Source organism: Chrysochloris asiatica, unplaced genomic scaffold (assembly GCF_000296735.1).
Source record: "Chrysochloris asiatica unplaced genomic scaffold, ChrAsi1.0 scaffold00065, whole genome shotgun sequence".
Classification (NCBI taxonomy): Eukaryota; Metazoa; Chordata; class Mammalia; order Afrosoricida; family Chrysochloridae; genus Chrysochloris; species Chrysochloris asiatica.
Genome location: NW_006408583.1, coordinates 11,961,299 through 11,988,909, shown reverse-complemented (window position 1 = coordinate 11,988,909; position 27,611 = coordinate 11,961,299). Strand labels below are relative to the sequence as shown.

Below are 27,611 nucleotides of genomic sequence, written 5' to 3'. Positions count from 1 at the left end.
AAACATTGATCTCTTCCAATCAGTCGGCCAGACAGTTTTCTTCCAAAGTTCTTGGCAGAGATGAGTGAGAAATGCATAGTCTTCTGGAAATTCTTTGTAGTTCATGTTGGTTAGGGGCTTAGAGCTCATTGTATAACCCAAGATGAAGGGAAAAATACTCTTTAAAAGATCAATAATGGTCAAATCTTGGAGGGTCTTGTATTTTCGGCCTAGGGAACCTGCACTCGATGTTATGACAATGGAGAACTCTTGAAGGAAGTGGAGTGCTGGTGTGGCACTTTAGGGTAAACACTGCAGTTCAGACCCATGAACTGCTCCTTGGAAACCTGTACAGGGGTCGCTATGAGTCGGAACAGACTCGATGGCACTTAACAACACAACTGCATTTCACTAATGATCTCTTCTCCCTTTATAATTAAAACTTACTTCTGTCAACTGATTCTGACTCATCACAACTTTATAGAACAGAGTTTGTGAGGCTGCAAATCTTTATAGAAACCGACTGCCTCATCTTTCTCCCTAGAAGTATGGCTGGTGGGTTCGAACCATCGACCTTGCAGTTTGCATCCCAACATTTAACACACTTGTTGTTAAGAGCTGTTGAGTCACTTCCAACTCATAGTGACTCTTATAGAGTTTCTGAGGAGCAGCTGGTGAGTTTCAACTGCTGACATTGTAGTTTAAGTGACCTTGAGGTCGGGTGTTTATCCTACTGTGCCACACTCTGAAATTAGTTGAATATTGGATGTTCTAGATGGAGTCACTAACTTTATTATCTCTTCTACCCAACCTTTGATTTTATTTTGGTTTACTTTATTGGATATTTTATAAATTTCAGTTTCTAACCAGTTGATCTGTTTTTTATTTCTGCTTTTATATTTTTATGTTTTGGGTTCTGAATGTTCCTTTTGTTTTTTCCCCTACAGCATGCTGCTTTGCCTTATCTTTTTGAGGATATATTGAGTTATAATTCACATACCTTAAAGTTTACCTTTTTAAAGTGTACAGTTCAGGAGAATTTTAGTATAGTAAGAGTTGTGCAACCATCATCATTTCCATTCTGATTTCAGAACATTATCATTACCCCCCAGAACCCAACACCCACTAGTAGTTGCTCCCTGTTCACTCTTTGTCCAGTCCCTAGAGACTAATAATAATCTACTTTCTTTCTCTATAGGTTATCTTATTCTGGACATTTCATATAAATTAAGTCATGCAATATGTAGGCTTTTGTATTTGGCTCCTTTCATTTAGCATGAATATTTTGGAAACTTTTTATTGTGAATTTGTTACTGGAGTTGCTCTGAAGGAGTTGCCAATGCCATGCGGGTTGTAATAAAGGAAGGACTTTATTGTGCTACCACATGGCTCAGTGGATTCGTATCCAGAGGCTGAGCTCAGTCTTCTCTGTGTGAGGATATTTTATAGGGAAAGGAGGTGCATATATGAGTTCATTTGGGATTGGTTAGCGGGGGCCAGCAGCTTCACAGGGCTACCTGGGATTGGTTGGTTCAAACATATGGTGGGGAAGGATGTATGAGCATACAAGCTAGCAGTTTCCGAAGCGGAAGTAGGTGAACATTAGCTCCGGGCTCTGTTCCCTCCCAGAGGTAGGTCAGGAACAGGACATTAGCCTGGGGAATCACAGGAGGCTTTTTTCCTGGAATGTGAACTTTGTTCCCGGAATGAGCTATGAGCCTGGGGGACATGGGGGTCAGCACCTATTTCCGCAGGTCTGCCTGCCTCAAATTGGGTGAAGGTGTACAGAGTACATTTATTGTTTTACTTTCAACAAATCGTACACTTTGTTTCTTTTCAACTACTGTAGTCCCCTCCAAGTCACAACACTTCCTCCTGTGGTTCTGATTTTATTCCATCCTTCTTCCCCACCTTTCTGTACTTTGTCCCCAGGCAAATGTTACCCCTTTTTGAATGGTTGACCATATATATCATGGTGAGCAGACCTTACTAACGGTGTTGTCCCCTTACACACCTCTCTACTGCTTGGCTGAAAATGGGGCCATGAGGGTGACTTTTGCTCCAGACCTGAAGGGTGGCTGAGGGCCATAGTCTTGGTTCATCTGGTCCGGTCTCTTTCTGACTAGTAAAACCACTCTCTCGCTCTCTCTCTTTTTAAATAATTTTGCACTGTTTCCATGTTTTCCCTACTCTGTGTAGGATCGTCTGATGTAGTATTCCTCAGAGCAGTTGGTAGTGGTAGCTGGGCACCATCTGGTTCGTCTGGTCTCAGAGTCACGGAGACTGATGTTCACGTGTTACATTCATCCATTAGACTAATTGATTAATAGGCATCTTCAGTTTCCATCATTCTACTTTCTTCTGTACATGGAGAGACCAGCAGTTGCTCCTTAGATGGCTGTTCATGATCTTTTAAGATCCTAGTTGCTACTCAGCAAAGTGAGGCGTAGAACATTGTCTTTATGGACTACGTAATGCCAACTGACCCTGGTGTCCCCTGAGACTATGGTCAGCGTAGTAACTTGTTGCCGTAGATATTTGGTAATATCTAAGGAGTCCTGGTGTGGCGCTGTGAAATGAAGCACTGGAATGCAAGGTTGGTTTGAATCACAAGGTCGGCGGTTCAAACTCACCAGTTGCTTCTTGGAAACCTTATACAGAGTCACTATGAGTCACTCAACAACAGCAACAATACGTTTTCGTCATTTCCCCTCTGTATGCTCCACCCTGGAGTCCTGGTGTGGTGCTATGGGTTAATGCACCCAACTGCAAAGTCATTTGAACTGCAAGGTCGGTGGTTCAAGTTCACAAGCTGCTCTTTGAAAACCCTATACAGGGTTGCTGTGGGTCGGAATTGACGCTACTGTACTTAACAACAACATGCTCCACCTCCTTCACAGGTGTATTTGCAGCAAATACATTTGTGGGGATACTCCCACTCTCCCTCCCATACCCATTCAGTCTATGTATCTGGCCATGTATCAACCTATAGAACACTGTTATTGCACAGTTGTGTCCCCTAAAACCCTTGCATTTATCCCTGTGTCTTCAATTGTCTTCATCATTCTTCTGCCAACCTCCCTCTTGTATATTGCCTTCCCTGTCACCCTGCCGTGGGAGAAAGATGAGGCATTCTGCTCCTGTAAAGATTTACAGCCTCGGAAACCCTATGCAGGGTCACTATGAGTCGGAACCGACTCCACGGTACTTACCAATGCCAATGTCACCCTGTAGCTAGTTAATTTCTCACCTTTCCCTCCCACCCCTGGCAATCATCAAAGAATGTTTCTTTTAGCATGAAAACCATTCATTGTGTTTTTACAAAGGTGTTCTCATACAATAGTTGCCCTTTTGTTAGTGACCAGTTTCACTCAGCATAATGCCCTGCAGATTCATCCATGTTATGAGGTGTCTCTCAGATTCATCGTTATTCTTAATCAATGCGTAGTATTCCATTGTGTGTGTGTACCAAAGCTTATTTGTCATTCTTCCATTGATGAGCATTTAGACTGTCTACATCTTTTTGCTATTGTGAATAGTGCTGTGATGAACATGTGCTTGCATGTATCTGCTTGTATTGTGGCTCTTATCTTGGGAGGATATATAGTAAGTAGGGGGATTTAGCAAGATACTTTAAAGGTCGTGCCATGTTGTAGCATGTACTTCATGTCTGCTTATTACTAGACAGTATCCCATTGTGTGCACACACTGCATTTTATTTACCCATCAGTGGATGGTCATTTGATTTTTTTCCACTTTTTGGCTCTTATGAATAATGATACTATGAGCATTGTTGTTGTGAAGTGCCGTTGAGTTGATTCTGACCCATAGTGACCTTGTATAGCGTTTCCACAGAGCAGCTGGTGAGCTTGAACCACCGACCTTGCAGTTCGATGACTTTCCAGTCTGGTGCATTAGCCCAACCTGCCATACTGGACTCCACTATGAGTATTACTGTTCAAGTTTTTATATAGTGTAAAGATGGCATGGAGGCAGCATTTGACCTCCTCTAACTTCACAAGGGTTTAAGAGACTCAAACTCTACATCATCCCAAGCTGATTCGTATGAGGCAGAGGTCAGATACCCTCCAACCTTCCTTACCAATTCTAATTCCAGCCGCCCCTTCCCAGCATTCCCTGCTTCTCTGCTGGATTTGATACCTCAGAACGTTGGCCACACAGAACTCACAGACCACACTCTAGATTATGGGGTTTCTTAGGGAAGTTGTTGTTGTTAAGTGCCGTCGAGTCGGTTCCGACCCATAGCGACCCCGTACAGGGTTTCCGAGGATGTTAACAGGTGACAAATCAGGATCGGAAATGCTCAGGATATAGTTCTGTGGTTCACAGTGCCGCTTCTCAGTCTCATGGACAGGTACAACTCTCCGTGAGCTTCAACCTCTCTGCTGCAAGGCCCCCTGGCCTCTGCCCTGTTTGGCTAACATTGCAAAGCTCTTTTAGTGCTGTTGATAAATGTCCAAAGGCTACTTTACTCCATCTTAAGTAGCTTCAGCCTATGGCACTAAATTCTATCTCCCTGAGTCAGTAGCTCCCTTGATTAAGTGCCTGGAGGCACTCAACTTTCTGAAAACCGTGTGAATGGCCGCAGAAGCTGTCTGATATGCATGAGCCCCTCAGGTTGGAAGGTACTCAAAATATGACTGGGCAAGAAGAGCTCATTCTTCAAAGTATAATTGACCTTAATGCCATGGATGGAGTCAAACTTTCAAGACTTTTCATTTGCTGATGGGGCACAACTCAAAAAAAGGAGAAACCACTGCAAACATCCATTAATAATCTGAATGTGGAATGTATGAAGTGTGAATCTAGCAAAACTGAAAGTCATCAAAAAATTAAATGGAACACATAAATATAAATATCCTAGGCATTAGTGAGATGAAATGGATTGGTAATGTTATTTCAGATTGGACAATCTTGGTTTACTATGCCCGGAATGACAAACTGAGGAGGAATTGGTTGCAATCATTGAATAAAAGAACATTTCAAAATCTGTCTTGAAATAAACTACCGCCTGTGATAGGATAATATCTGTATGCTTAAAATGAAGACCAGCTAATATTACTGTTATTCAAATGTACCCTTAAGCCAGTGATGATAACATTGGAGAATTCTAACAACTTTTTCTGTCTGAAACAGACAAAACATATAATCAAGATGCATTAATTGCTGGTGAAAGGAATTGGAAAGTTGGAAAGATAAAGGATCCATAGTTGGAAAATATGACTTATAAATTTTTATAAAATAAAGATAAAGACGATGCTGATAGCATGATAGAATTTTGCAAGACCAATGACTTCTTCATTGCAAATATCTTTAAATAACAGCATAAATGGTGACTATACACATGGCCTTCACCAGACGGAATGCAAAAGAATCATTGTCTCTTCCTACAGATGTCATTGATTACATCTGTAGGAAGATCAACTTATCAATTGCTCATATGGAAGTTCAGGCTGAACCTGGCGAAAATTAAAACAAGTCCACAAGAACCAAAATATGACCTTGAACGTATCCCACTTGAATATAGAGACCACCTCTAGAACAGATTTGGCGTATTAGATACTAATTATTAGATACTAATTATTGAAGACTGGGAGAGTTGTGGGATGACATCAAGAACATCTTACATGAAGAAAGCAAAAAATAATCTAAAAGACAGCAAAGAAAGAAAAGAGTACAATGAATATCAGAAGAGACTCAGAAACTTACTCTCCAGCATAGAGATTCTATAGTGAATGGAAAAAATGAGGAAGTAGAAGATCCAAACAGAAAATTTCAAAGGGTAGCTGGAGAAGACAAAGTATAAAGTATTTTAATGAAATGTGCAAAGACCTGGAGTTAGAAAAGGGAAAGAACATGCTTAGCATTTCTCAAGCTGGAAGAACTGAAGAAAAAATTCAAGCCTCATTTTGCAATGTTGCAAGATTTTACTGGTAAAATATTGAATGATGGAAGAATCATCAAAAGAAGATGGAAGAAATGCACAGAATCACTATACCAGAAGTAATTGGTTGATGTTCAGTCATTTCAAGAGGTGTTGTATGATCAAGGGCTGATGATATTGAAGATTGAATTTCAGGCTGCACTGAAGGCATTGGTGAAAAACAAGGTTCCAGAAATCGACAGAATACAAATAGAAATGTTTCAACAAACTGATTTAGTGCTGGAGGCCCTCACTTATCTCTGCTAAGAAATGTGGAAGACTGTTACCTAGCCAACTGATTGGAAGAGATCTGTATTTGTGTCCATTTCAAAGAAAGGTGGCCAACAGAATGTGGAAATCATTTAACAGTATCATTAATATTTCATGCAATTAAAATTTTTGCTGAAGATACTTCAAAAACAGTTACAGCAGTACATTGATAGGGTGCTTTCAGAGATTCAGGTTTGGCTCAGAATAGGTCGTGGAGGGAAGGATATCATTACTGACATCAGATGGATTTTGGCTGAAATCAAGGAGTACCAGAAAGATGTTTACTTGTGCTTATTGAGTTTGTGTGGATCACAAACATGGATAACATTGTGAAGATTGGGTATTAAAGAACACCAAGTTGTGCTCATGAGGAACCTGTACATAGACCAAGAGGCAGGCATTCAAACTGCACAAGGAGATACAGAATGCTTCAAAATCAGGAAGGATGTGTGCCAGGGTTGTATCTTTCACCATACTTACTCGGTATCTCAATATGCTTGCTGAGCAAATGGTCTGAGAAGCTAGATTATACGAAGAAGAACATGGCTTCAGTATCGGAGGAAGACTCATTATCAACCTGTGATATGCACATGATACAGCCTTGCTTGTTGGTAGTGAAGAGGACTTGAAATACTTGAACCTTAATGTAAAGAAAACAAAACTTGTCACAACTGGAGCAATAAATAAAATAATGAGAAATGGAGACAGGATTGATGTTGTCAAGGACTTCATTTTGCTTCAGTCTAGAATCAATGTTCATGGAAGCATCAGTCAAGAAATCAAATGACATATTGTATTGACAAATCTGCTATAGAAGACGTCTTTAAAGTGTTCAAGAGCAAAGATGTTAGTTTGAAGACTATGGTGTTCCTGACCCAAGCCATAGTCTTTTAAATCATCTTTTCTGCATGTGAAAGTTGGATAATGAATAAGAAGACCACAGAAGAATTAATGTGTTTGAATTATGGTGTCAAAGAAGAATAGTGACTTTCAGAAGACCAAACAAATCTGTGTCGGATGAAGTACAGCCAAAGTATGCCTTAGAAGCCAGGATGGTGAGACTTTGCTTCTCTGTCTTTGGACTCATTATCATGAGGGACCAATTCTAGGAGAATGACATCATACTTGGAAAAGTGGAGGGTCATTAAAAAAAGGAAGGCCCCCAACAAGGTCAACTGACGCAGTGGCAGCAGCAGTGGGCTCAAGCATGCATGACAACATTTGTGAGGGTGGTGCAAGACAGAGCAGCGGGTTGTTCTATTGTGCTACGAGTTGGAACCAACACAGTGACATCTAACAATAACAATAACAAGCACTCCACAACACAGGTGAACTTTTGGCCTAAAGGCACTCAGCTGTACTCACCCTGTGGACCAGGAAACCCACCACTCTGTCCTGTGTTGTTGGATCTGCTGCTGCTCTGTCGTGATTTGGTGTCACATCTCTGTCTCCTGGATCATGATTTGATTTCCTTGATCTTTCTATTTTTGATTTCTAATTTTATAGCATTTTGGTTAGAAACGATGCTTTGTAGTATTCTGATGTTTTAAATTTATTGAGGCTTGTTTTGTGGCCTAACAGATGGTCTGTTCTGGAGAATGTTCCATGTGCACTGGAAACAAATGTGTTTAGTGTTGTTGGTTCGAGTACCCTGTATAAATCTTGGGGTCAAGTTGATTGATTGTGTTGTTTTGTTCTTCTGTGTCTTTGTTGAGTCTCCTAATTGTTATATGCTTCATTGAAAGTAGTGTATTAAATTTGCACTGAACTGCTAACCACAAGGTTGGCAGTTCAAACCCATTAGCCGCTCCTTTGAAAACCTAATACATAAACATTATGTATACGTATTAGGTTTTCGAAGGACAATAATATATTATGTAAAAGCATAATATACAGGTTTATTATAAATTAGAACTGACTCAGTGGCACTTATACCAACACCACTATTATTGAGGAGTTGTCTGTTTCTCTCTTCAATTCTATTAGAATTTCATTTATGTATTTTGAGGCTCTTTCATTGGGAACATAGATACGGTTATGACGTCATATTCAATTGACCTTTTAATCATAAAATAATGTAGTTTATTCTCTTATGCTGGTTTTTGCCTTGAAGTCTTATTTGATCAGTATCTAATTGGTACTGCCCTTCCTGCTTGTTTTTAATTTCCTATAACTTGATATATTTTTTCTTTCATTTGAGTTTTAATAATATTTTTGTCTGTGTGTGTAATGTGTGTCTCTTGTAGACAGCATAATGAAGGATCCTGCTTTCTTAGCGTTTCTGTTGCTCTCTGTCTCTTGGCTGGCACACTTAATCCATTGAGGATAGGTGTGAATTGATTATATCAGTTTACTGTGGGTTTTTGTGTGTGTTACAACTGATTTCTTCAGATAAACGGAGAAAAGGTGGAAGTTGTCAAAAGACTTCATTTTGCTCGGATCAACAATCAACACTCATGGACGCAGCAGTCAAGAAATCAAACGACATATTGCTTTTACATTAATGGTCTTAATGCAATATTTATCTTTTTGTGAATGACTGCTTTCACTCAGCATACTGTCCTAAAGTTTTATCCGTGCTATGAGGTGTTTTGCAGCTTCATCGTTATTCCTCAAGGTAGCATAGTATTCACTGTGTGTATGTGCCAAAGTTTTTTATTCATTCTTCCATTGATGGGCATTTAGGCTGTCTCTATCTTTTTGCTGTTATGAATAGTGCTGCGATGACCATTGCTCTGCATATACCTACTTGTGTTCTGGCTTATATTCCTTGTGGATATATGCCAAGTAGTGGAATTGCTGGGTCATAAGGCATTTCCATTAACTTTCTGAGGAAGCATCATACTGCTTTCCAGAGTGGTTAAACCATTTTACAGTTCCACCGGCAATTTAGGAGTGTCTCAGTCTCTCCACACCCTTACCAACATTTGTTGCCTCTGTTTTTTTTGAGCTTCGCTGTTACTGCTATTGTGAGATGATATCGCTTTTTTTTTTTAAGTTTTATTGTGAATTATGTGATAGTTTACATGGGTACATGGGAGAACATGAGTTTTACATTCATCCTATCTTATATTGTTTCATTGCCACAGTTACAATCCCCAATCCCCTCCCCTCCTCGTATCACCAATCAACAAAAGGGTGCATTCTACCAGCCTGCCCTGCCCAGTCGTCAGCATACAGGCCCTCTTCCTCCTGGTCCCTAGCTGCTCCATCTCTCTCATTGTTTTGATTTGCATCTCTTTAATGGCTAATGATCGTGAACATTCCTTCAAATGTTTGCCAGCTGTCTGAATGTCTTCTTTGATGAAGTGTCTGTTCATTTCCTGTGCCCATTTTTAACTGGGTTATTTGTTTTTTTTCTTGTAGAGATGTTTTAGTTCCCTATACATTTTAGAGATTAGTTCCAGGTCTGATATGTCATTGCCAAATTTTTTTTCTCAGTCTGTGTGCTTCCTTTTTACTCTTTTGGTGAAATCTTTGATGCAAATTAGTTTCTAATTTTTATTATGTTCCAGTCATCTATTTAGTCATCTATTGTTTGTGTTTTTTTTTTTTTTGCCATGTTTGATAGTCTGTGTATGCCATGTTTTAGAGCCCTTAAGTTTGTCCCTATGTTTTCATTGATGATCTTTAGAGTTCTGGAATGTACATTTACATCTCTAATCCATGTTGAGTTAGTTTGTGGATAAAATGTGAGATATGGGTCTTATTTCATTCTTTTGCAAATCAATTTCTAGTTTTACCAGCACTATTTATTGAAGAGACTATCACTTCCCCATTTAATGTTTTTCGGCCTTTTGTCAAAGATCAGTTGACTGTATGTGGATTCGCAATTCTGTTCCATTGATCTGTATAGCTTTCATTGTATCAATTCCAGGCTGTTTTGACCACTATACTCATATAAATTTTGGAATCAGGGAGTGAGAGACTTCCAAAAATGTTCTTCTTCTTAAACATACTGTGCTTATCTGAGGTCTCTTTCCATCCCAGATAAAGTTTGTGACAATTTTTTCCATCTCTTTAAAGAATATTATTGGAATATGGATTGGGATTCCATTATATTTGTAGATTGCTTTGGGTAGTATTGAGATTTTCACCAAGTTAATTCTTCCTATCCATGAGCATGGTATATTCTTCCAGTTTTGTAAATCTCTTTTGGTTCCTTGTGTTTTGTACTTGTTTTTGTATAGGTCTTTTGTTTCTCTGGCTAGATTTATTCCTAAATATTTTATCCTTTGGATGGATATTGTAAATGGTATTGTTTTCTTAATATCCTTTTCAGAGCTTTCTTTATTTGTATAGAGGAATCCAACTGATTTTTGTATGTTGATCTTGTACCTTGCCACTTTGCTGAAACTTCCAATGAGTTCCAATAATTTCTTTTTGGTTAGTCTTTGGTATTTTCTGTGTATAATATCATACCATCTGCAAATAGAGTTTTACTTCTTCTTTGCCAATTTGGATGCCTTAAAATTCCCTTTCTTGCTTTATAGTTCTGGCTAAGACTTCCAACACAGTACTGAATAGGAATGGTGATAAAGGGCATTCTTGTCTAGTTCCTGTTCACAAAGGGAATGCTTTCAGTTTCTGTCTTGTCTAGTTCCTGTTCACAAAGGGAATGCTTTCAGTTTCTGTCTTGTCTAGTTCCTGTTCACAAAGGGAATACTTTCAGTTTCTGTCTGTTGAGAGTGAGGTTGGCTATTGGTTTTGTATATGTGCATGCTTTTAATTATGTTGAGGAATTTCCTACTTTGTTAAGTATTTTTATCAGGAATGACAAAATTGCATTTTGTCAAATGCTTTTTCTGCATCAATCAATATGATCATGTGGTTCTTTTTTTTTTTTTTTTAAATATATGATGGACTACATTGATTGTTTTTCTAATATTGAACCATCCTTGCATCCCTGGTATGAATTCCACTTGGCCATGATGTATATTATTTTTTGAATATGTTGTTGAATTCTGTTGGCTAGGATTTTGTTGAGAATTTTTGCATCTATGTTCATGAGGGATATTGGTTTCTAATTTTCTTTATTTTTAGTGATGTCCTTCTTTGGTTTTAGTATGAGGATTATATTGCTTCATAAAATGCATTAGAAAAATTCCCATCCTTTTCTATATTCTGGAATAGTTTGAGTAGTCAAACTATTAGTCCAATAGTCAGCTCTTCTCTGAATGTTTGGTAAAATTCATCAGCAAAGCCATCTGGGCCTGAACTTTTTTTTGTTGAGAATTATTTGATGACCTAATCAATTTATTTTGTTATTGGTCTGTTCAAGTTTTCTACTTCACTGTAAGTTTAGGTAGGTCGTGCTTTTCTGAAAATGTATCCATTTCCACTAGATTTTCAAATTTGTTGTAGTACAACTCTTCATAGTATTCTGTTATCCTTTTTATTTCCATTTGTTCTGTTGTGACGTCACCCATGTGGTTTCTTATGCATGTTATTTGTGTTTTCTCCTCCCTCTTTTCTTTTGTTAGATTTGTCAATGGTTTGTCAATTTTATTAATCCTTTCAAAGAACCAGCTTCTTGTCTTGTTGATTCTTTCTATAGTTTTTTCTGTTTCCGAATTCATTTATTTCTGCATTAATCTTTATTATTTATTTTCTTCTGCTGATTGTAAGTTTAGTATGCTGGTCTTTTTCTAATCGTTGGAGATGTTGTGTTAATGGATTGATTTTGGTTCTTTCTTATTTTTTGATGTGTACATTTATTGCTATAAATTGTCCTGTCTGTACTGCTTATGCTGTGTCCCAAATGTTTTGGTACATTATTTTTTCATTCTCATTTGTTTTTAGGAATCTTAAAATTTCACTTTATATTTGTTCTGCCACCCAGTAGCTTTTAAAGAGGGTATTACTCACTTTCTATGTATTTGATTTTATTTTACTTGATCTTCCTATTGTTGATTTCTAATTTTTATAGTATTGTGATATGAGAAGATGCTTTGTAGTGTTTTGATATTTCTAAATTTACTTGAGACTTTTTTGTGGCCTAACACAGTTTATTCTGGAGAATGTTCCATGTGCACTGTAAATGAATGAGTGCTGTTGTTGGGTTGAATTTTCTGTACAAATCTATGAGGTCAAGTTGGTTGATTGCATTGTTTAGTTCCTCAGTGTCTGTTGAGTTTCTTTCTGGTTGCCCTGCCCCTTTTTGAAAGTAGTGTATTAAAATCTCGCACTACTATTGTATTATATTTCTTTCTTCATTTCTATTTGTTGTTGTTGTGAAGTGCCATCAATTCGGTTCCAACCCATAGCGACCCTGTATAGGGTTTCCAAGGAGCAACTGATGAGCTTGAACCACTGACCTTATAGTTCAAATGGCTTTGCAGTCTGGCACATTAACCCACAGTGCCACACCAGGACACACACATTTCTATTAGGGTTTGTTTTATGTATTTTTGGGGTCTTTTGTTGGGAGATAGATATTTATTATGGCTATATTCTCTGCACACAGGCTGTAAAACCCTCTATGTGGTGCAGAACCTTACCTAGGAGTGTCTACTCTTCCAAGTCCCACCTCTGGTTACCAGAGAGGAAATGAGTAGAAAGAAAGAAGAGAAGGAAGAACAAAAGAAAGAATGAAAAGTATTCACACGTATATTTCTGCATATCACTGCCAGGTTTCTGCTCTCTTGTCCGTCTGTCTGTCCATTCATTCCCATTCAAAATGGTTGTGGCAGGACACGTTGGCTGTCCCAAATCCTTTCTTGCTTCTGTTCCAGATCTTTCTCCTGGTAAGCACTCGATCCACCTATTAACCCTTTTATTCCAGGTTCAGCATTCTGGGACTGCCCTCGGGATCTGTTTAATCTGGTTTTCTAGATTTTTGCTGAAGAGGGTCTGCACAGCCTTTCTGCCTAGCTTGCCGTCATGTCCCGCCCCATGCTACTGATGCTGAGTGACTTTGTTTGTGCATTTTCTTCATTGCTGTTGTGTTAATGTATACTAAATATTTATGGTTTCATTTTTTCCTATTTAGATGGAAGATGTATTAATTTTCTTTGAGGTTACCCTTTAATTTATTAATTTCTTTCCCAGTTTAAAAGTGTTTTATCTTTAAATCTACTTGACTTCCCCACCATTTGGAAGTTCTGAAATGATACTTTCCCGTATTAGCTTTGTAGTTGTCTACATTATACATTGATTTCGCTGATTCCCTGTTTTCAGTTGTGTAGGTTTGTTTTTCTTTGAATACTTCTGTCTAGATTGAGTTTTGGGTGGTGTTTCCATGTATGTCAATTTCAGATTGTTATCTGTTGCTGTTGATTCTTAGTCCAGTGAACTCTCTTTAGTAATATTTCCTAAAGTTTGTCTGGTTATTAAGGTTTCTTTTAATTTCTGTTTATTTTCCATTTGGAAGTGTTCTAATTTTATTATCCTATTTGAGGGACGTTTTGCTGGGCATATGCTTCTGTTAGTCTTACTGATTCTCCTTTGTAGCTAACTTTCCTTTTATCCTGAATTGCTCTCAGGGTTCTTTCCTTGTCATTGACTTTGGAGAGTTTGATTATATTATGGCCTGGTTTTTTTCTTTTGGGGTCTATCCTGTTTGGTGTTTGTTCAGCTTTCCTGATTACATATCTTCTCCTCTTTCATTATGTTAGAGAAGTTTTCTTCCAACAGTTCTTTGACTATTTTTTTTCTGTGGTTTTCTTTCTCTCTCCCTGTTCTTGAATTCTGATTTACCCATAAGTTTTTCCTCTTCATGGTGTTGCACATGAATCTTAGATTTTGTATTTTTTCTTTTTTCTGATTGTTCTAGCTTACTAGTTTTGAGAGATTTATCTTCAAGCTCACTAATTGTGGCTTTCTTTGATTCAAATCTACTCCTTTATCCTGTCAATTATTGTCTACTTCTGAAGTCTTAATATTAATCTTTTAGAAGTCTATTTACAGGTTTTATATTGCCTCCAATTCTGTGTTTGTTCTTGTAGTGTTTTCCTAATTTTTTCCTTGTTTTCCGTGACCTTTCTATCAATCATTTGAAGGTACCTAAATATCATTTTCTTGAGTCTTTTTCAGGGAGTTCCAGTGACTTGTTTCCCACAATAACATTTTCTTTCTTGGCCTCTTAGTCACTTGTTTGTATCATTCTGTCTTGTTTCTTTCTGTGAACAGAAATTTTCTGTTGCTTCTGAGACATTTTGATGTCATTGTATTTGTATATAATTGTACGTTGATTTGATTGGGTGTGATGGAGAATGGGCGCATATGTGCTGTTCTGTTTGCCATTCATGCAGCTCAGCTTAGGATGGGCGTGGCTGATGTTGGCTGTCATTGACCAGGTGGATAACAGCTGGTATTAGTTCTTGCCCAATGGACAGGGTTGCAGAGGGTATGGTCATGCCTGGGCTTTATGGGCTTGGATGTTTCCCCCCCTTGGGTGGGGCAAAAAAAGAAAAGATACATATAAAAGAAAAAAAATGAAAAATGAACCAAGCAAATAATATCAAAAGCAAAAAAAAGCCAAAAAAAACCCAACTCAGGACAGTTAAGGAGAAAAATAAATACAGGCAACAGCTAAAATAAGAATATAGTAACTGAAAAGAGAAAAGAGGGAGAGGAAAAAAAGCCACAGAAGAGAAAATAAAAAGAAAGAAAAAGAAAACGTACTAAACGCAATTAGGGAGAGGGATGAGTAAAAGAAAAGAGAGAGCAAAGAAAAGTCAAGTAAAGAAAAGTCACGAGCAAAGAAACAACAGGAAACAAAGATGAAGAAGTGGGATGGTTGTTGTTGTTGTTAAGTGCTGTTGACCCACAGTGACCCTGTATAGGGTTTTCAAGGAGCAGCTGCTGAGCTTGAACCACCGACCCTGTAGTTCAAATGACTTTGCAGTCTGATGCATTAGTCCACAGTGCCACATGGTTGTTGTTAAGTACCATGGAGTTGGTTCCGACTCAAAGTGACCCTGCACAGAGTTTCTGAGGCTGTAAATCTTTACAGGAGCAGGAAGCCTCATCTTTCTCCCATGATACAGCTGGTAGTTTCGAACTGCCGACCTTGAGGTTAGCAGCCCAATTCATAACCACTATGCTACTAGAGCTCCTTAGGGAGGGGAAAGATAAACAGAAGAAGAGAAGGAAAAAATGAAAGCATAGACAGAAATGATTAAAAGCAACAGAATATAAAACAAGGAAGAATAAACAAATACAACCCAAGAAAAGAAGACACCAGGGCAGATGGCAGACCCAGCAGGCAGGAGAAAACCAGGGGCTTCTGCTAGTTATTGGAACCACGTGGTGGGTGGGCAAGGAATGAGACAGGGGCAGTCAGTGCTAGGTGATGTTCCTGTAGGCCTTGGTGTTTTCTTTTCTGGGCACCCAATCTGGAAATAGTTCATGCAGACCCTACAGAAGCTGGGATCAAGGACTTCCATCTGAGAGGATAGCTGGGGGTGAGAGTTCCCAGTAATCCAGAGCTGGCCAGATTTGGCTCTGCAGGTCTGGAGTTGGCCTTAACTGAATCCAGGGTTGGGGTGCATAGCTTCTTACTCACCTTGATGTGGCTCACAACTGTGTAGTTCATCACCATGTAGTTCTGTCCACTGGAGAGCAGGATTTTCGCTGATGGTGTACGTGGGTAGGGACTGGCCATGTCTCTGGGCACCAAGGTAATGTGGGGCACAAGACAATAAACAGTCCTCTTTCTTTCTGTCAGTAACTATTATGGCTCTGCGCCACCAAGCTGCCCACGAAAGTTCAAAGTGGCCACTGTGCACTTAGTCAGCCAGTACAGATCACCTGTCTATCTCTCTCTTCTTTTTATCCCTTGTGGTAGCTAGTCCAGGGCTTGCCAGGGCCACTTCTACAATTTGGAGCAGGGCTCATCTGAATCCAGGTGCCGGGGTTTTGTGTGGATAGTGCCCAACTCACTTTGATGGGGCTCACAATTACTAGGCTTCCCAGTGTGAGGCTTTGACCCTGAGAAAGTGGGAGCTTCCCTGGGGCTGTATGTGGTGAGGGAGTGTGGGAAACAATAAAAAATTACACCTTTATCTCTTCGAGTCACCAGGATGCCTCTGGACTACTGAACCACTGTCTTGTCTCTAAAGTTGCTTCCAGAAGTTTGAGATGACTGTTTCTTGTCTGGTCCCCTGGCATAGGTCTGAAAGTCTGTTGAGCTTTTGCTGCTAGTCAGCATTTAGTCCACTTCTCTGTCCCTGTATCTGAAGCTCAGGGTTCCAGCACTATCTTCTGCATCTGTATCTGCTGTAGAGGGTCTGTGCTGCAGTACAGCTTAGTCCACCATCTCACTGCTTCTCTCCATTAACGTCTAATTTCATTTTTCCATAAATGTTTTGAAGCTCCTTCATATATGTGTGTGTATATATATATATATAATTGTTAGGTGCCATCAAGTCTGTTCCAACTCAGTGATCCTCTATAGGGATTCTGAGGCTGTAACTTTTTACTAGAGCATAAAGGCTCGTCTTTCTCCATTGGAGTGGCTGGTTGGTTTGAACTGCCAACCTTGTGGCTCTCAGTTTAGTGCTTATTCTACAACATTATCAGTGCTCCTTTCCTGTATATATAGTATAATATCTGTTACACATAACACTAGATGTTATGTGCCATCTAGGTGGTTTTGACTTGATGTAATTAATAATTCCATGTAAGGTTTCTGATGCTATAAATCTTTGTGGGAGCACAAAGTCTCCTCATTCTCCCACTTGCTGGCTTTCTGTTTAGCAGTCCAACATTTTCCTACAGAGCCACTGTGTTCCAAACATTATACTATAATATATGTCATACTTGTATATATAGAATTATATATGTGTGTGTATATATATATATAGTTGCTGTTGTTAAGTGATATTGATTTAGTTCTGACCCAGCGACCCTGTATAAGGTTTCCAAGGAACAGTTGTTGGGTTTAACCTTGCAGGTAGCAGTTTAGTGTTTATCCTACAGCACCACAGTATTATGCGTATTCATAGTATGCTATATGGGAATCGTGGTGGATCTTTAGGATAAACACTGGACTGCAAACCACAAGGTTGGTTGTTGAAGCTCACAGATCACTTCAAGGGAGAAAGATGAGGCTTTCTGCTTTTGCCAAGATTTTTAGCCTCAGAAACCCTGTACAGTGCCACTATGAGTCTGAACCAACTCAATGGTACTTAACAACAACAAAAGCAATAAGTATGCTAGACATCTTTTTAATTGTATCATATTTGTTGTTGTTGTTGTCAGGTGCCATCGAGTCGGAACCGACTCATAGCGACCCCATGCACAGCAGAACGAAACAATGTCCGATCCTGGGCCAACCTCACTACCGCTGCCACACTTGAGTCCATCAATGATGCCACCTGGCTGATCCATCTCGTTGGGGGTCTTCCTCTTTTTCTCTGACCCTCCACCCTACCCAGCATGACATCCTTCTCCAATGATTGTTTCCTCCGGACAATATGTCCAAAGTAGGAGAGACGAAGCTTAGCCACCCTGGCCTCCAAGGAGCACTCTGGCTGCACCTCTTCCATAAGAGATCTATTGGTTCTTTTGGCAGTCCAAGGCACTTTCAATATTCTCCTCCAACACCACAACTCAAAGGCATCAATTCTTCTACGATCTTCTTTATTCACTGTCCAGCTTTCGCATCCATATGAGGCTATTGAAAACACAATGGCCTGGGTCAGGCGCACCTTAGTCCTCAAGCTGACATCTCTGCTCTTCAATACTTTAAAAAGTTCCTGTGCAGCAGATTTGCCCAGTGCAATACGTCTTCTGATCTCTTGACTGCTACTTCCGTGAGTGTTGATAGTTGATCCAAGAAGAATGAAGTCCTTGACAACTTCAATCTTTTCTTCATATCTTATATGTATCATATTAGTCAGAGTAAAAAAATTGTAATACTTCTTTGTTGTTGTTAGGTGCCATTGAATTGGTTCTGACTCACAGTGACCTACCTTATTTATGCACAACAGAACGAAACATTGCCTGGTCCTTGGCCATCTTCACAATTGTAGTTACGTTTGAGACCATTGCTGCTGCAGTATTTTTTTTAACACAGTCTAGTCTGACATGTTGTTGGAGGAATTTTTGCAGACAGCTTGCTTCTATAAATTAACTATTAACATATTAAAACATAGACTTAGTTATTCCCTGCCTTCTACAGAATAACGCTGAGTCACTTTGGCTTCTATAAACTTTATTGATGTGAAAATAAATTGTCTTCCAGGAACAAGATAATGCGGTACAAAATATGCACAAGAAAGTTGAAAAGCTGGAGGGAGAACACATGGAGTGCTCTGACCTCTTACGGAGACAAACCAGTGAACTGGACTTCAGTACTCAACGTGAAGAACGCCTGAGAAAAGAATTCGAGGTGCATTTTCTCCCTCTGTATAATCACACATATATGTCATCCTTCCCATAATTTAAGGCTAGAGAAAGTTTCATTCTGCAGCAAGAACTTAAAGTTAATATTGAGGGGGGGCATTGATTTATGTTGAATATTTGACTTCTTTGAAAAATATTTGAATCTGAGTAGTTTCTTTTGTATTTTACTTCCTTATTTTTTAAATGTTTGTAATTTGACAGTTCTGATGGCATTTAGGAACTTTGAGGGTAGCTGATTACACGATATGGTTGAGGAAGCAACCCAGGAAGATATTTAGTGTATAAAAAGGTCAAAAGTGAAAAAAGGTATTGAATTCTAATTTGTTGTTTGAATCATGTGTACTTTTTTTTTTTTTTTGCCTGGAATCCTTTCTGTATAAGACTTAGATGAAAAAGGAACATTAATTTATAAATGAAAATATGCCTTTGTTTTGAATGAGTGAATGATATTGGTAATTACCTTGAGAGATATCAAATTTATTTGTTAATTTTTCAGGTTTTGAAAAATGTCCTTGTTCTTTGTAGAGAAATGAAATATTTCAATAGATCAAGCAGGTTTCGAATGTAACAATTTCTAACCATTATTAGGTAAATAAGTATTTATGAAGAGTATTTAAATAATTTAAATAGTAAAGTATTTATGAAGAGTATTTAATGATAAAATAGTGACTGTTGGCTTACAGTGTTCTTTTGGGAATCTTTATTACAGAAGAGTAGTGACGGGGATTTACGTTACTGGACGGTAATATATTCTAGAAAGCAATGTATCTTTATAGTCTACTTCTAAGAATTGTACAAATAGGCACATTATAATCTATGAGCCTTCATATGTAGACAACTTTCAAAACTTTGCTAAGGGAATATGTTTTGTATTGAGTATTTGACCAGATGGTGACATAATGGATGAGCTGTTAAATTTCTTAGAGTGCATTTTCTGTTAGTTTTATTTATAGCACTGTAACAGAAATTCCACAAATGAATGGCTTTAACAACCAGAACTATATTCTCTCTCAGTTTAGGAGGCTAGAAGTCCAAATTCAGAGCACCTGCTCTTGGGAAGGCTCCCTCTTTGTTGGTTCTAGGGAAAGGTTCTTGCCTCTTTAAGCATCTGTAGGCCCAGTAGTCCTTGTGTTCTCCATGTGTCTTGGCACCAGTTTACCCTGAATCTGTAGGCCTGGTATTCTTTGATGTTCTCCATGTGTCTTACCAGTTTCCCCTGAATCTTGGAGCTACACAGTGCAGGGAACCCAGGTCTAAAGAATGAACTCCCCTCCTCTCTCTCCTTTCGTGGTGGTTGTACCCCTCCCTTTCTGCTTACTTCTGTCTCCTTTTAGGTCTCAAAAGAGATTGATTTAAGATACAACCCAGTCCTGTAGATTGCATTCAACATCATTAACATCTGAAAAGTGAGGATTTACAGCACACGGAGTAATTTCACCAGGTCAGGGCCTATATTCCAGCGACCATGCTATGATTCCATTCTATTAGATCTCTTCACGGACCATTATTACATCGTAACTACTAAATTCTGGCCCAGTCAAGTTGACAAAACCTTAACTATCACAGTATATAACCCTCTGACTAATCTATGAGCCTTTATATATAGACAGTTTTGAATATTGAATATCATTTGTATCAACTGTTTGACCAGATAGTGACATAATAGATGAGCAGTTAAATATCTGTAGTGTATTTTATACTGGCTTTACATGCCACAGTGGAACCATTAGCTACTGGAAATTCTAGGTACCTTTTTTTTTTTTTTAAAGGATTAGGTTAAGATAGGATAATAATAAAGAGGAAAACTGCTGAGTTTTTAATTTAATACAACACATTATTCTATATTAGTAATATCAGACTAAACAACTAACATGATAGACATCTAGCCTTGTAAATTAAAAAAAAATTTAGTGAAGCTTTTTAACACTTGTTTTTCATGAAAAGGTGATTTTTCTATGTGCCTGCCAAAGGGGTTTATATATATATATTTTTTATTTGATAAGCTGTATGCTATTGTGTAGCTTAATCATCTTAACACGAATCAATGGTTTCTTAGATTAAAAAAAAAAAAAAGAAAAGATGCTACCCAATCCAATTTTATAAATGTGGTGCTGGATACCACAGGACCATGGGAAATGTGAACTGGAAAAAAAATATCCATGGTTTTTATAAACCTCTTTACAACTAGGGGAGTTTATTATCATGGGAAATAAGCTTAACTCAATAAGAAAAGAGAAAAGAGAAGATGCAAACCTAATTCTGAGAGAACTGAAGAAACCCATGAAGATTATGGTGGAGAGAGAGCAGTCTTGATAAATACATTCTGAATTGCTTCTGTCAATCACCTTCTATATTACAGTAACACGAAGAAGAGTAGAATGTAGCTTTTCTCTCTAAATGTATGCTGACCCAACTGAATATAGAAAAAAATGTTTCTCACTTTCTTAATTGTCCAAGAAGGCAACCTCATGTAGTTAATCTCTTTATAGCTATAGTCCCATTTGTGTTGATTATTAATTATAAAGTAATTAATGATGAAATCACTACCTACTTTATAAATATGGCGTATTTGTAAATGTTATTAATTTAAATGTAACTTTTTCTATTCATAATGTATTTAAAAAATTTAAGTTCCTTTAAAACTGTGTTAACTACTGCAGTGTTATTGCCAGAAAACATAAAGACGATTTTTAAAAAAACAAACTTAATTTATTACTTGTTCAGAATTTGTTATCTATAAATTCTGTTCTTGAAATGTCTAGTTTTTATTATCGGTGGTTTCTTGTATTATACCTGACAGTAATAAAGCATTTTTTTAAACCATGAGTTGGGTGACAGTTTACAGAACAAACTGGCTCTCCCTTCAGCAGTTCATACAGTTTGTTTTGTGACACTGATTCCAGTCCTAAATGCAGCAGCACTCTTGTCACTTCCTCCTGCATCACCATTCTGTTTGTCCTCCTTTCTTATCTCTTCCTACTCTGAGCTTTGTCTCTGGACAAATGCCACCCTTTTGATTTCAAGTGCTTAATCGTTCTAATAAATGCATACCTCCCTGATGTTATTGTTCATCTTAAATGTTTGCCTTTTAGCTGAAAATTGATGCACAGGGATAAGCTCAGTTCTGGGCCTGAAGGGTGTCTAATGGCCATAGTCTCAGGATAAAGCTTCTTTTAAAATTCACCTGTTTCATAATCTGCCTGCATGATCTACCTCATTATTTATCCCTTGTCGAAAAGAAAGATGACTGTGTCCTCCAGGTTATTCCTGTAGTTATTTCAGTGTGTTCATACGTCTGTTAAGGCTCTGATTCTTGCCATCCTTTGTGACTTCAAAATTGCACAACCCCACCTTCACAATTACACAGTTAACCATGGTCAAGATGACTGCACACAGCTCTTACGATTTATGCATTTGGCTCTTCCTTATTTTTAAAGACTAAGTTAAGTGGGCCTGTTTTCATAAGATAATCTAGAAGATTCTGAAAACAAATATGATAATCATTAAAAAGGTTACAAATAAATAGTAATTCACAGTAGAGAAAGGCATATAGTGACCTTCCATCCTTGACAGACAGGTCTTCCCCTGAGTACCTAGAATGCAAATGCTTTTATGTGTCAGAACTCCTCAGGCTTTGGAATAATGGCTAAAGACCTAGCATGGTATCTGACATATGTTCTTGGTTGCTCAGTACCATCAAGTCAATTCTAACTCTTAGTGATGCTGTGCACAACAGAAGGAAACACTTGCCCAGTCCTGTGCCATCCTCACAATTGTTGTTACACTTGAGGCCATTGCTGCTGCCACTGTGCAATCCATCTCATTGGGGGACTTCTTTTTTGCTGACCCTCCACTTTACCAAGCATGATGTCCTTCTTCAGAGACCGATCCCTCCTGATTACATGTTCAAAGTATGAGAGACAAAGTCTTACCATCCTGGCTTCTGAGGGTGGCATGCCAGCCTGTGCTTCTTCCAACGCAGTTCTGTTTGTTCTTCTGTCAGTCCGTGGTCCCTTCATTATTCCTCTCTGACACTATAACTCAAATGCATCAATTCTTCTGCATTGTCCAACTTTCACATGCATATGAGGCTATTGAAAATTCCATGGCTTGGGGCAGACGTACCTTAGTCCTCAACTGATATATTTGCTATTGAGTATTTTAAAGAGGTCTTGTGCAACAGATTTGCCTGTTGCAATTTGTCATTTGATTTCTTGGTTGCTGCTTTCAGGAGTGGTGATTTTGTGTCCAAGCAAATGAAGTCTTTGACAACTTCAGTTTTATATTTGTTGTTGTTGTTAAGTGCTGTCGAGTCGATTCCGACCCATAGTGACTCTGTACAGGGTTTCCGAGGCTGTAAATCTTTATGGGAGCAGAAAGCCTTATCTTTCTCCTGCGGAACAGCTGGTAGTTTCAAATTGCTGACCTTAAGGTTCGCAGCCTGATTTGTAACCACTACGCTACCAGAGCTCCTGGTATCTTTATTTAGCATGATGGTATTTATTGGTCCAGGATTTATTTATTGTGATGATTTTTGTTTTCTTTATGTTGAGGTGCAACCCACACTGAAGACTGTAGTCTTCTATATTCATCAGTAAGTGTTTTAAGTTCTCTTTGCTTTCGAAAGCAATATTGTATCATCTGTATACTATGATGCAATTATAATTGCTAATGAGATGATACAATATTGTTAATGAGATTTCCCCCAATCCTGATGCCACATTCTTCATTTAATCAAGTTTCTTGGATGATTTGCTTAGCATACAGATTGAATAAGTATGGTGAAAGAATACAAGCCTGGTACATACCTTTCCTGACTTTGACCATCCAGTATACCCTTGTTCTGTTTGAACTACTACCTCTTGGTCTGTGTTGTTGTTTGAACAACTACCTCTTGGTCTATGATGTTAAGTGCCTTCATGTTGGTTCTGACTCATAGTGACCCTGTATAGGGTTTCCAAGGAGTGACTGGTAGGTTTAACCACCGACCTTGTGGTTGAAACTGACTTTGTGGTCCAGTGCATTATCCTGCAGTACCACACCAGCACTCACTGGTCTATGAACAGGTTCCTAATGAGAACAATGAAGTATTCTGGAATACCCATTCTTCACAATGTGAGTCATATCTTGTCATGATCCACACAGTCAAAAACCTTTGCATAGTCAATAAAGCAGTAGTGTGGTGCTGTGGGATCAGCACTGGAATATGAACCACAAGGTTGGCATTTCAAACCCACTACTTGTTCCTATGAGTCAGTTCTGTCTCATAGCGAACTATACAGGGCCGCTATGAGTCAGAACTGATTCAACTGCACTTAACAACAACAACAAACATATCTGGGGTATTCTTTGCTTCCAACCAACATTCATCTGGTGTCAGCAATGACATCCCAACTTCCACATCCTCTTCCGAATTTGGCTTAAGTTTCTGGCAGTTCCTTGTCAATATACTATTGCAGGCATTTTTAAATTGTCTTCAGCAAAATTTTACTTGCATGTGATATTAGTGATACTGTTTGGTGATTTCCACATTCTGTTGGGCACAAATATGAATCTTTTCTAGTCAGTTGACCATAGTTGTCTTTCAAATTTGTTGGCATAGATGAGTGAGCACCTCCAGTGCTGTATCAATATGTTGAAAGATTTCAATAATTATTACATCAATTCATGGAACCTTGGTTTTCACCTGTGCCTTCAGTACAGCTGGGACTTCTTCCTTCCGCACCATCAGGTCTTGATCGTTGTAAGGAATAAGAAATCAACAGCAGGCAGGTTTATTGAGAGTAAACCTGGGAGGGGGTACTCTAAGTCAACAAAAGAGATCAAGAGCCTGCTTGTTTCTTACATATTGAGGTATTTAAGGCGCTGTGGTCCTGGGCACAGCTCTGGTGAGTTTCCAATGGGTGGGGTTATGGAGATTTTCCTGAAACAGGGGGAGGGTCTCTAGGTGTAGTAAAGACTTAAGCTTTCTGGAGACTGGAAGCCCAAGCAGGACTATATTCAGTGCCACTTGGTGTAGCTGCAGTGCTATTTTGTTGGTCAGAAGCAGGGTCCTTCAATCATATACCACCTATTGAAATGGTTGAACGTTGACCAGGTCTTTTTGGTATAAACTCTGTACACCTTCCATCTTCTTTTGAGGCTTTCAGCATCATTCAATATTTTGCCCATGGACTTGCAAGTCTTGAATTTTTTCTTCAGTTTTTTTTTTTTTTACCTTGAGAAATGCTGAACATGTTCTTCCCTTTTGGTTTTCTAACTCCAGATATTTGCACATTTTATCATAATACTATTTATCTGCTCTTTGTAATTTTCTGTTCAGCTCATTAACTTCCTTTTTCTTCCATTCATTTTAGCATTTCTGTGCTGGAGAGCAAATCTCAGTGTCTCTTCTGACACCCATTTTGACCTTTTCTTCCTTTTTAATGACCTTTTGCTTTCTTCCTGTATGATATTCTTGATGTCATTTCACAGCTCTTCTAGTCTTTGGTCATTAGTGTCTAATGCATCAAATCTGTTCTTGAGATGGTTTCTAAATTCAGGTAGGATTTGTTCAAGCTACTGGACTTATTTTAATTTTTTCAGCTCATCCTGGACTTGCATATGAGCAATTGATGGTTTGTTCCACAGTCTGTCTCTGGTCTTGTTTTGGCTGATGATATTGAGTTTTTCTACTGTGTCTTCCCACAGATGTAGTTAGTTTGATTCCTGTGTATTTCAGTATGTTGAGATCTATGTGTACAGTTTTCTTTCATGTTGTTTAAAAAAGATATTTGTAATGAAGAAGTCATTGATCTTGCAAATTTGATCTCCAGCATAATTTCTAACATTAAGCTCATATTTTCCAACTCCTGTTTGTTTCTTCCTCTTTGTTTCCAACCTTCGCGTTCCAGTTGCCGGTAATTACCAATACATCTTGATTGCATGTTTGATCAATTTCAGACTGAAGAAGTTGGTAGAATTCTTCAATTTAATCATTGGCTTTAGTGGTTGGTTCTTAAATTTGAATAATAGTGGTATTAACTGGTCTTCCTTGTAGGTGTCTGGGTATTATCTTATCACAGGCAGCATTATACTTCAGGTTACATCTTGAAATGTTCTTTTTGGTGATGAATGTGATGCCATTCCTCTTCAATTTGTTATTACCAGGATAGTAAGCCATATGATTGTCTGATTCAAAATGGCCAATTATAGTCCACTTCAGTTTACTAATACCTAGGGTATCAAACTTTATGCATTCCATTTAATTTTGGGGGGCATATAAAAGGTTTATTGCTAATTACAAAACAGTGCAGGTGTACAAAGAAACAGAGGAGGTGACAGTTTTATGGGTATTAGCTATATCATTTCATCCAATCCTCAGAGCTTGACCAGGTTCACAGAACAATGCCCATTTTTTTACACATGGAGAAACTGAGGCATTGAGCAGCAACAGCCAGGTGCAATGGAAACACCAGGACCAGATGGGGTCGATGGAACTTCTCTATCCAACCCCACTCTAAGTCCGGCTGAAGTTTTCTTGTTTACAACTCAAATGGTAGTGAGCACTAGTGATTTTCACACTGTTTTTAGCTGCAGCCCCTTTGTTCTAATGCAGTCTTCAATGGAAGCGTGGTGATGTGTCAGGCGGGTAAAGACAGCTGTGCTGGAGTGACTGGGCGGTGGGGTAGGGAGCAGGGACCTGGAGCTGCTAGCTGGGCTCCTACTGGCCATCCTCCCACTCAGAGGAGCTCACCACACAGGACATCTGGAAACCCACCGAACCAGCCAGCCGAGGCCCCTGTCAAGCCCTGACATGGGCTCCACCACCACTAAAAGCTTCTTGCCAGCTGAACAGGTCCTCAGGAGTCCTCCAGGGAGGGGCTCTCAGCACTCGGCAGGGACAACAGGTTCAGGGCACAGATGGTGCCCAGGTGGCAGGGATGTGGCTTGTGCACATCTGCAACCTCACGTCAGGTCCCAGAAGTAGAGTGAGGCTCACGTGCACTAGGGTAACTGTGCTCTTAGATTAACCTTTATGTCATTATAATACTAACAGTCACACCCCCGGGCACCAGGACAGTTTACAGTCACCATGGAAATCACCATGATAGCTCTGGTAGGAGAAAGACGGTGTTAACCAGAGTCAACACACCAGTCCCCCTAATCAACATGGGTTAGCCCACCCTTGGAGGAGGAGCTCCAGTCCCCTTATAAGCCAGCACATTCCAATCCCACAGGGTCTTCTCCACTCTCAGAGACAGACCCACTTCTCTTTTTGAAGTATACTATTGCTTTGCAATAAACCGCTTCTGTAAGGAAGCTTATTGTGCATGTGTGACTGAGAAACGGCAGCTTCTGAGAGAAGGGGGACCAGGTTTACAGGTGACAGTCCAACCTGAGGTGCTCATCTTCCGGCACTATATCTGACAATATTATGGACTATTCATAATGTCTTCATCTTCCGTCACTCTATCTGACAATGTTCCGCTGCTTATCATAAGGCTTTCAGTGGGTAAACATTCAGAAGTAGTCCACCTCTCCTTCTTCCCAGTCTGTCTGAGTTTGGAAGCTATACTGAAACCTGCCCACCATGGGTGGACTGCGCTGGTATTTAAAATACCAGTGGTCTAGCCTCCAGCATCACAGAAACTCACAAGCCACCACATTACGACAAACTGACAGACAAGTGGCGACTGCCATATAGTAAGTACTTTTTAAATGTTCCATTTGCCTCTTTGGTTGACCTGCACAGTAAAATAAATACCAGTGCCATTATCGTAAAGGTAGAAACGGTTTCACTTGTTTTTGTTTTTTAAATGTTTTATTGTGAATTATGTGATAGTTTACATGGCAGAACACTAGTTTTACATTCGTTCTATCATATGTCATTTCGTTGCCATGGTTACAGTCCCCTCCATGCATCATGAACCAACCAAAGGTTGGTTGCAAGCCTGCCCCTGGTTGTCAGCACACAGCCCCTCTCCCTCTCTGGGTTTAAAGTCCACGGCCGCTCCATCTCTCCACGTCAGCACCTCTGGTGTCACTGTTTCTCTGTGTAGGGTCCCGTACTCTGCTCTTCTCCCTT

General features: G+C 39.0%; 1 protein-coding gene and 1 pseudogene across 1 annotated transcript in view; one reads left to right on the top strand and one right to left on the bottom strand.

The window, feature by feature from the left end:
• Window positions 1-27,611, top strand: part of CCDC171 (coiled-coil domain containing 171) — a 399,920-nt gene that overhangs the window by 35,526 nt on the left and 336,783 nt on the right. Inside the window, exon 6 of the mRNA XM_006864480.1 lies at window positions 18,384-18,530. Coding sequence (XP_006864542.1) covers window positions 18,384-18,530 — 147 coding nt within the window. The remainder of the gene's footprint in view (window positions 1-18,383; window positions 18,531-27,611) is intronic.
• The window catches only part of LOC102815206, a 21,327-nt pseudogene continuing 20,101 nt past the window's right edge, over window positions 26,386-27,611 (bottom strand).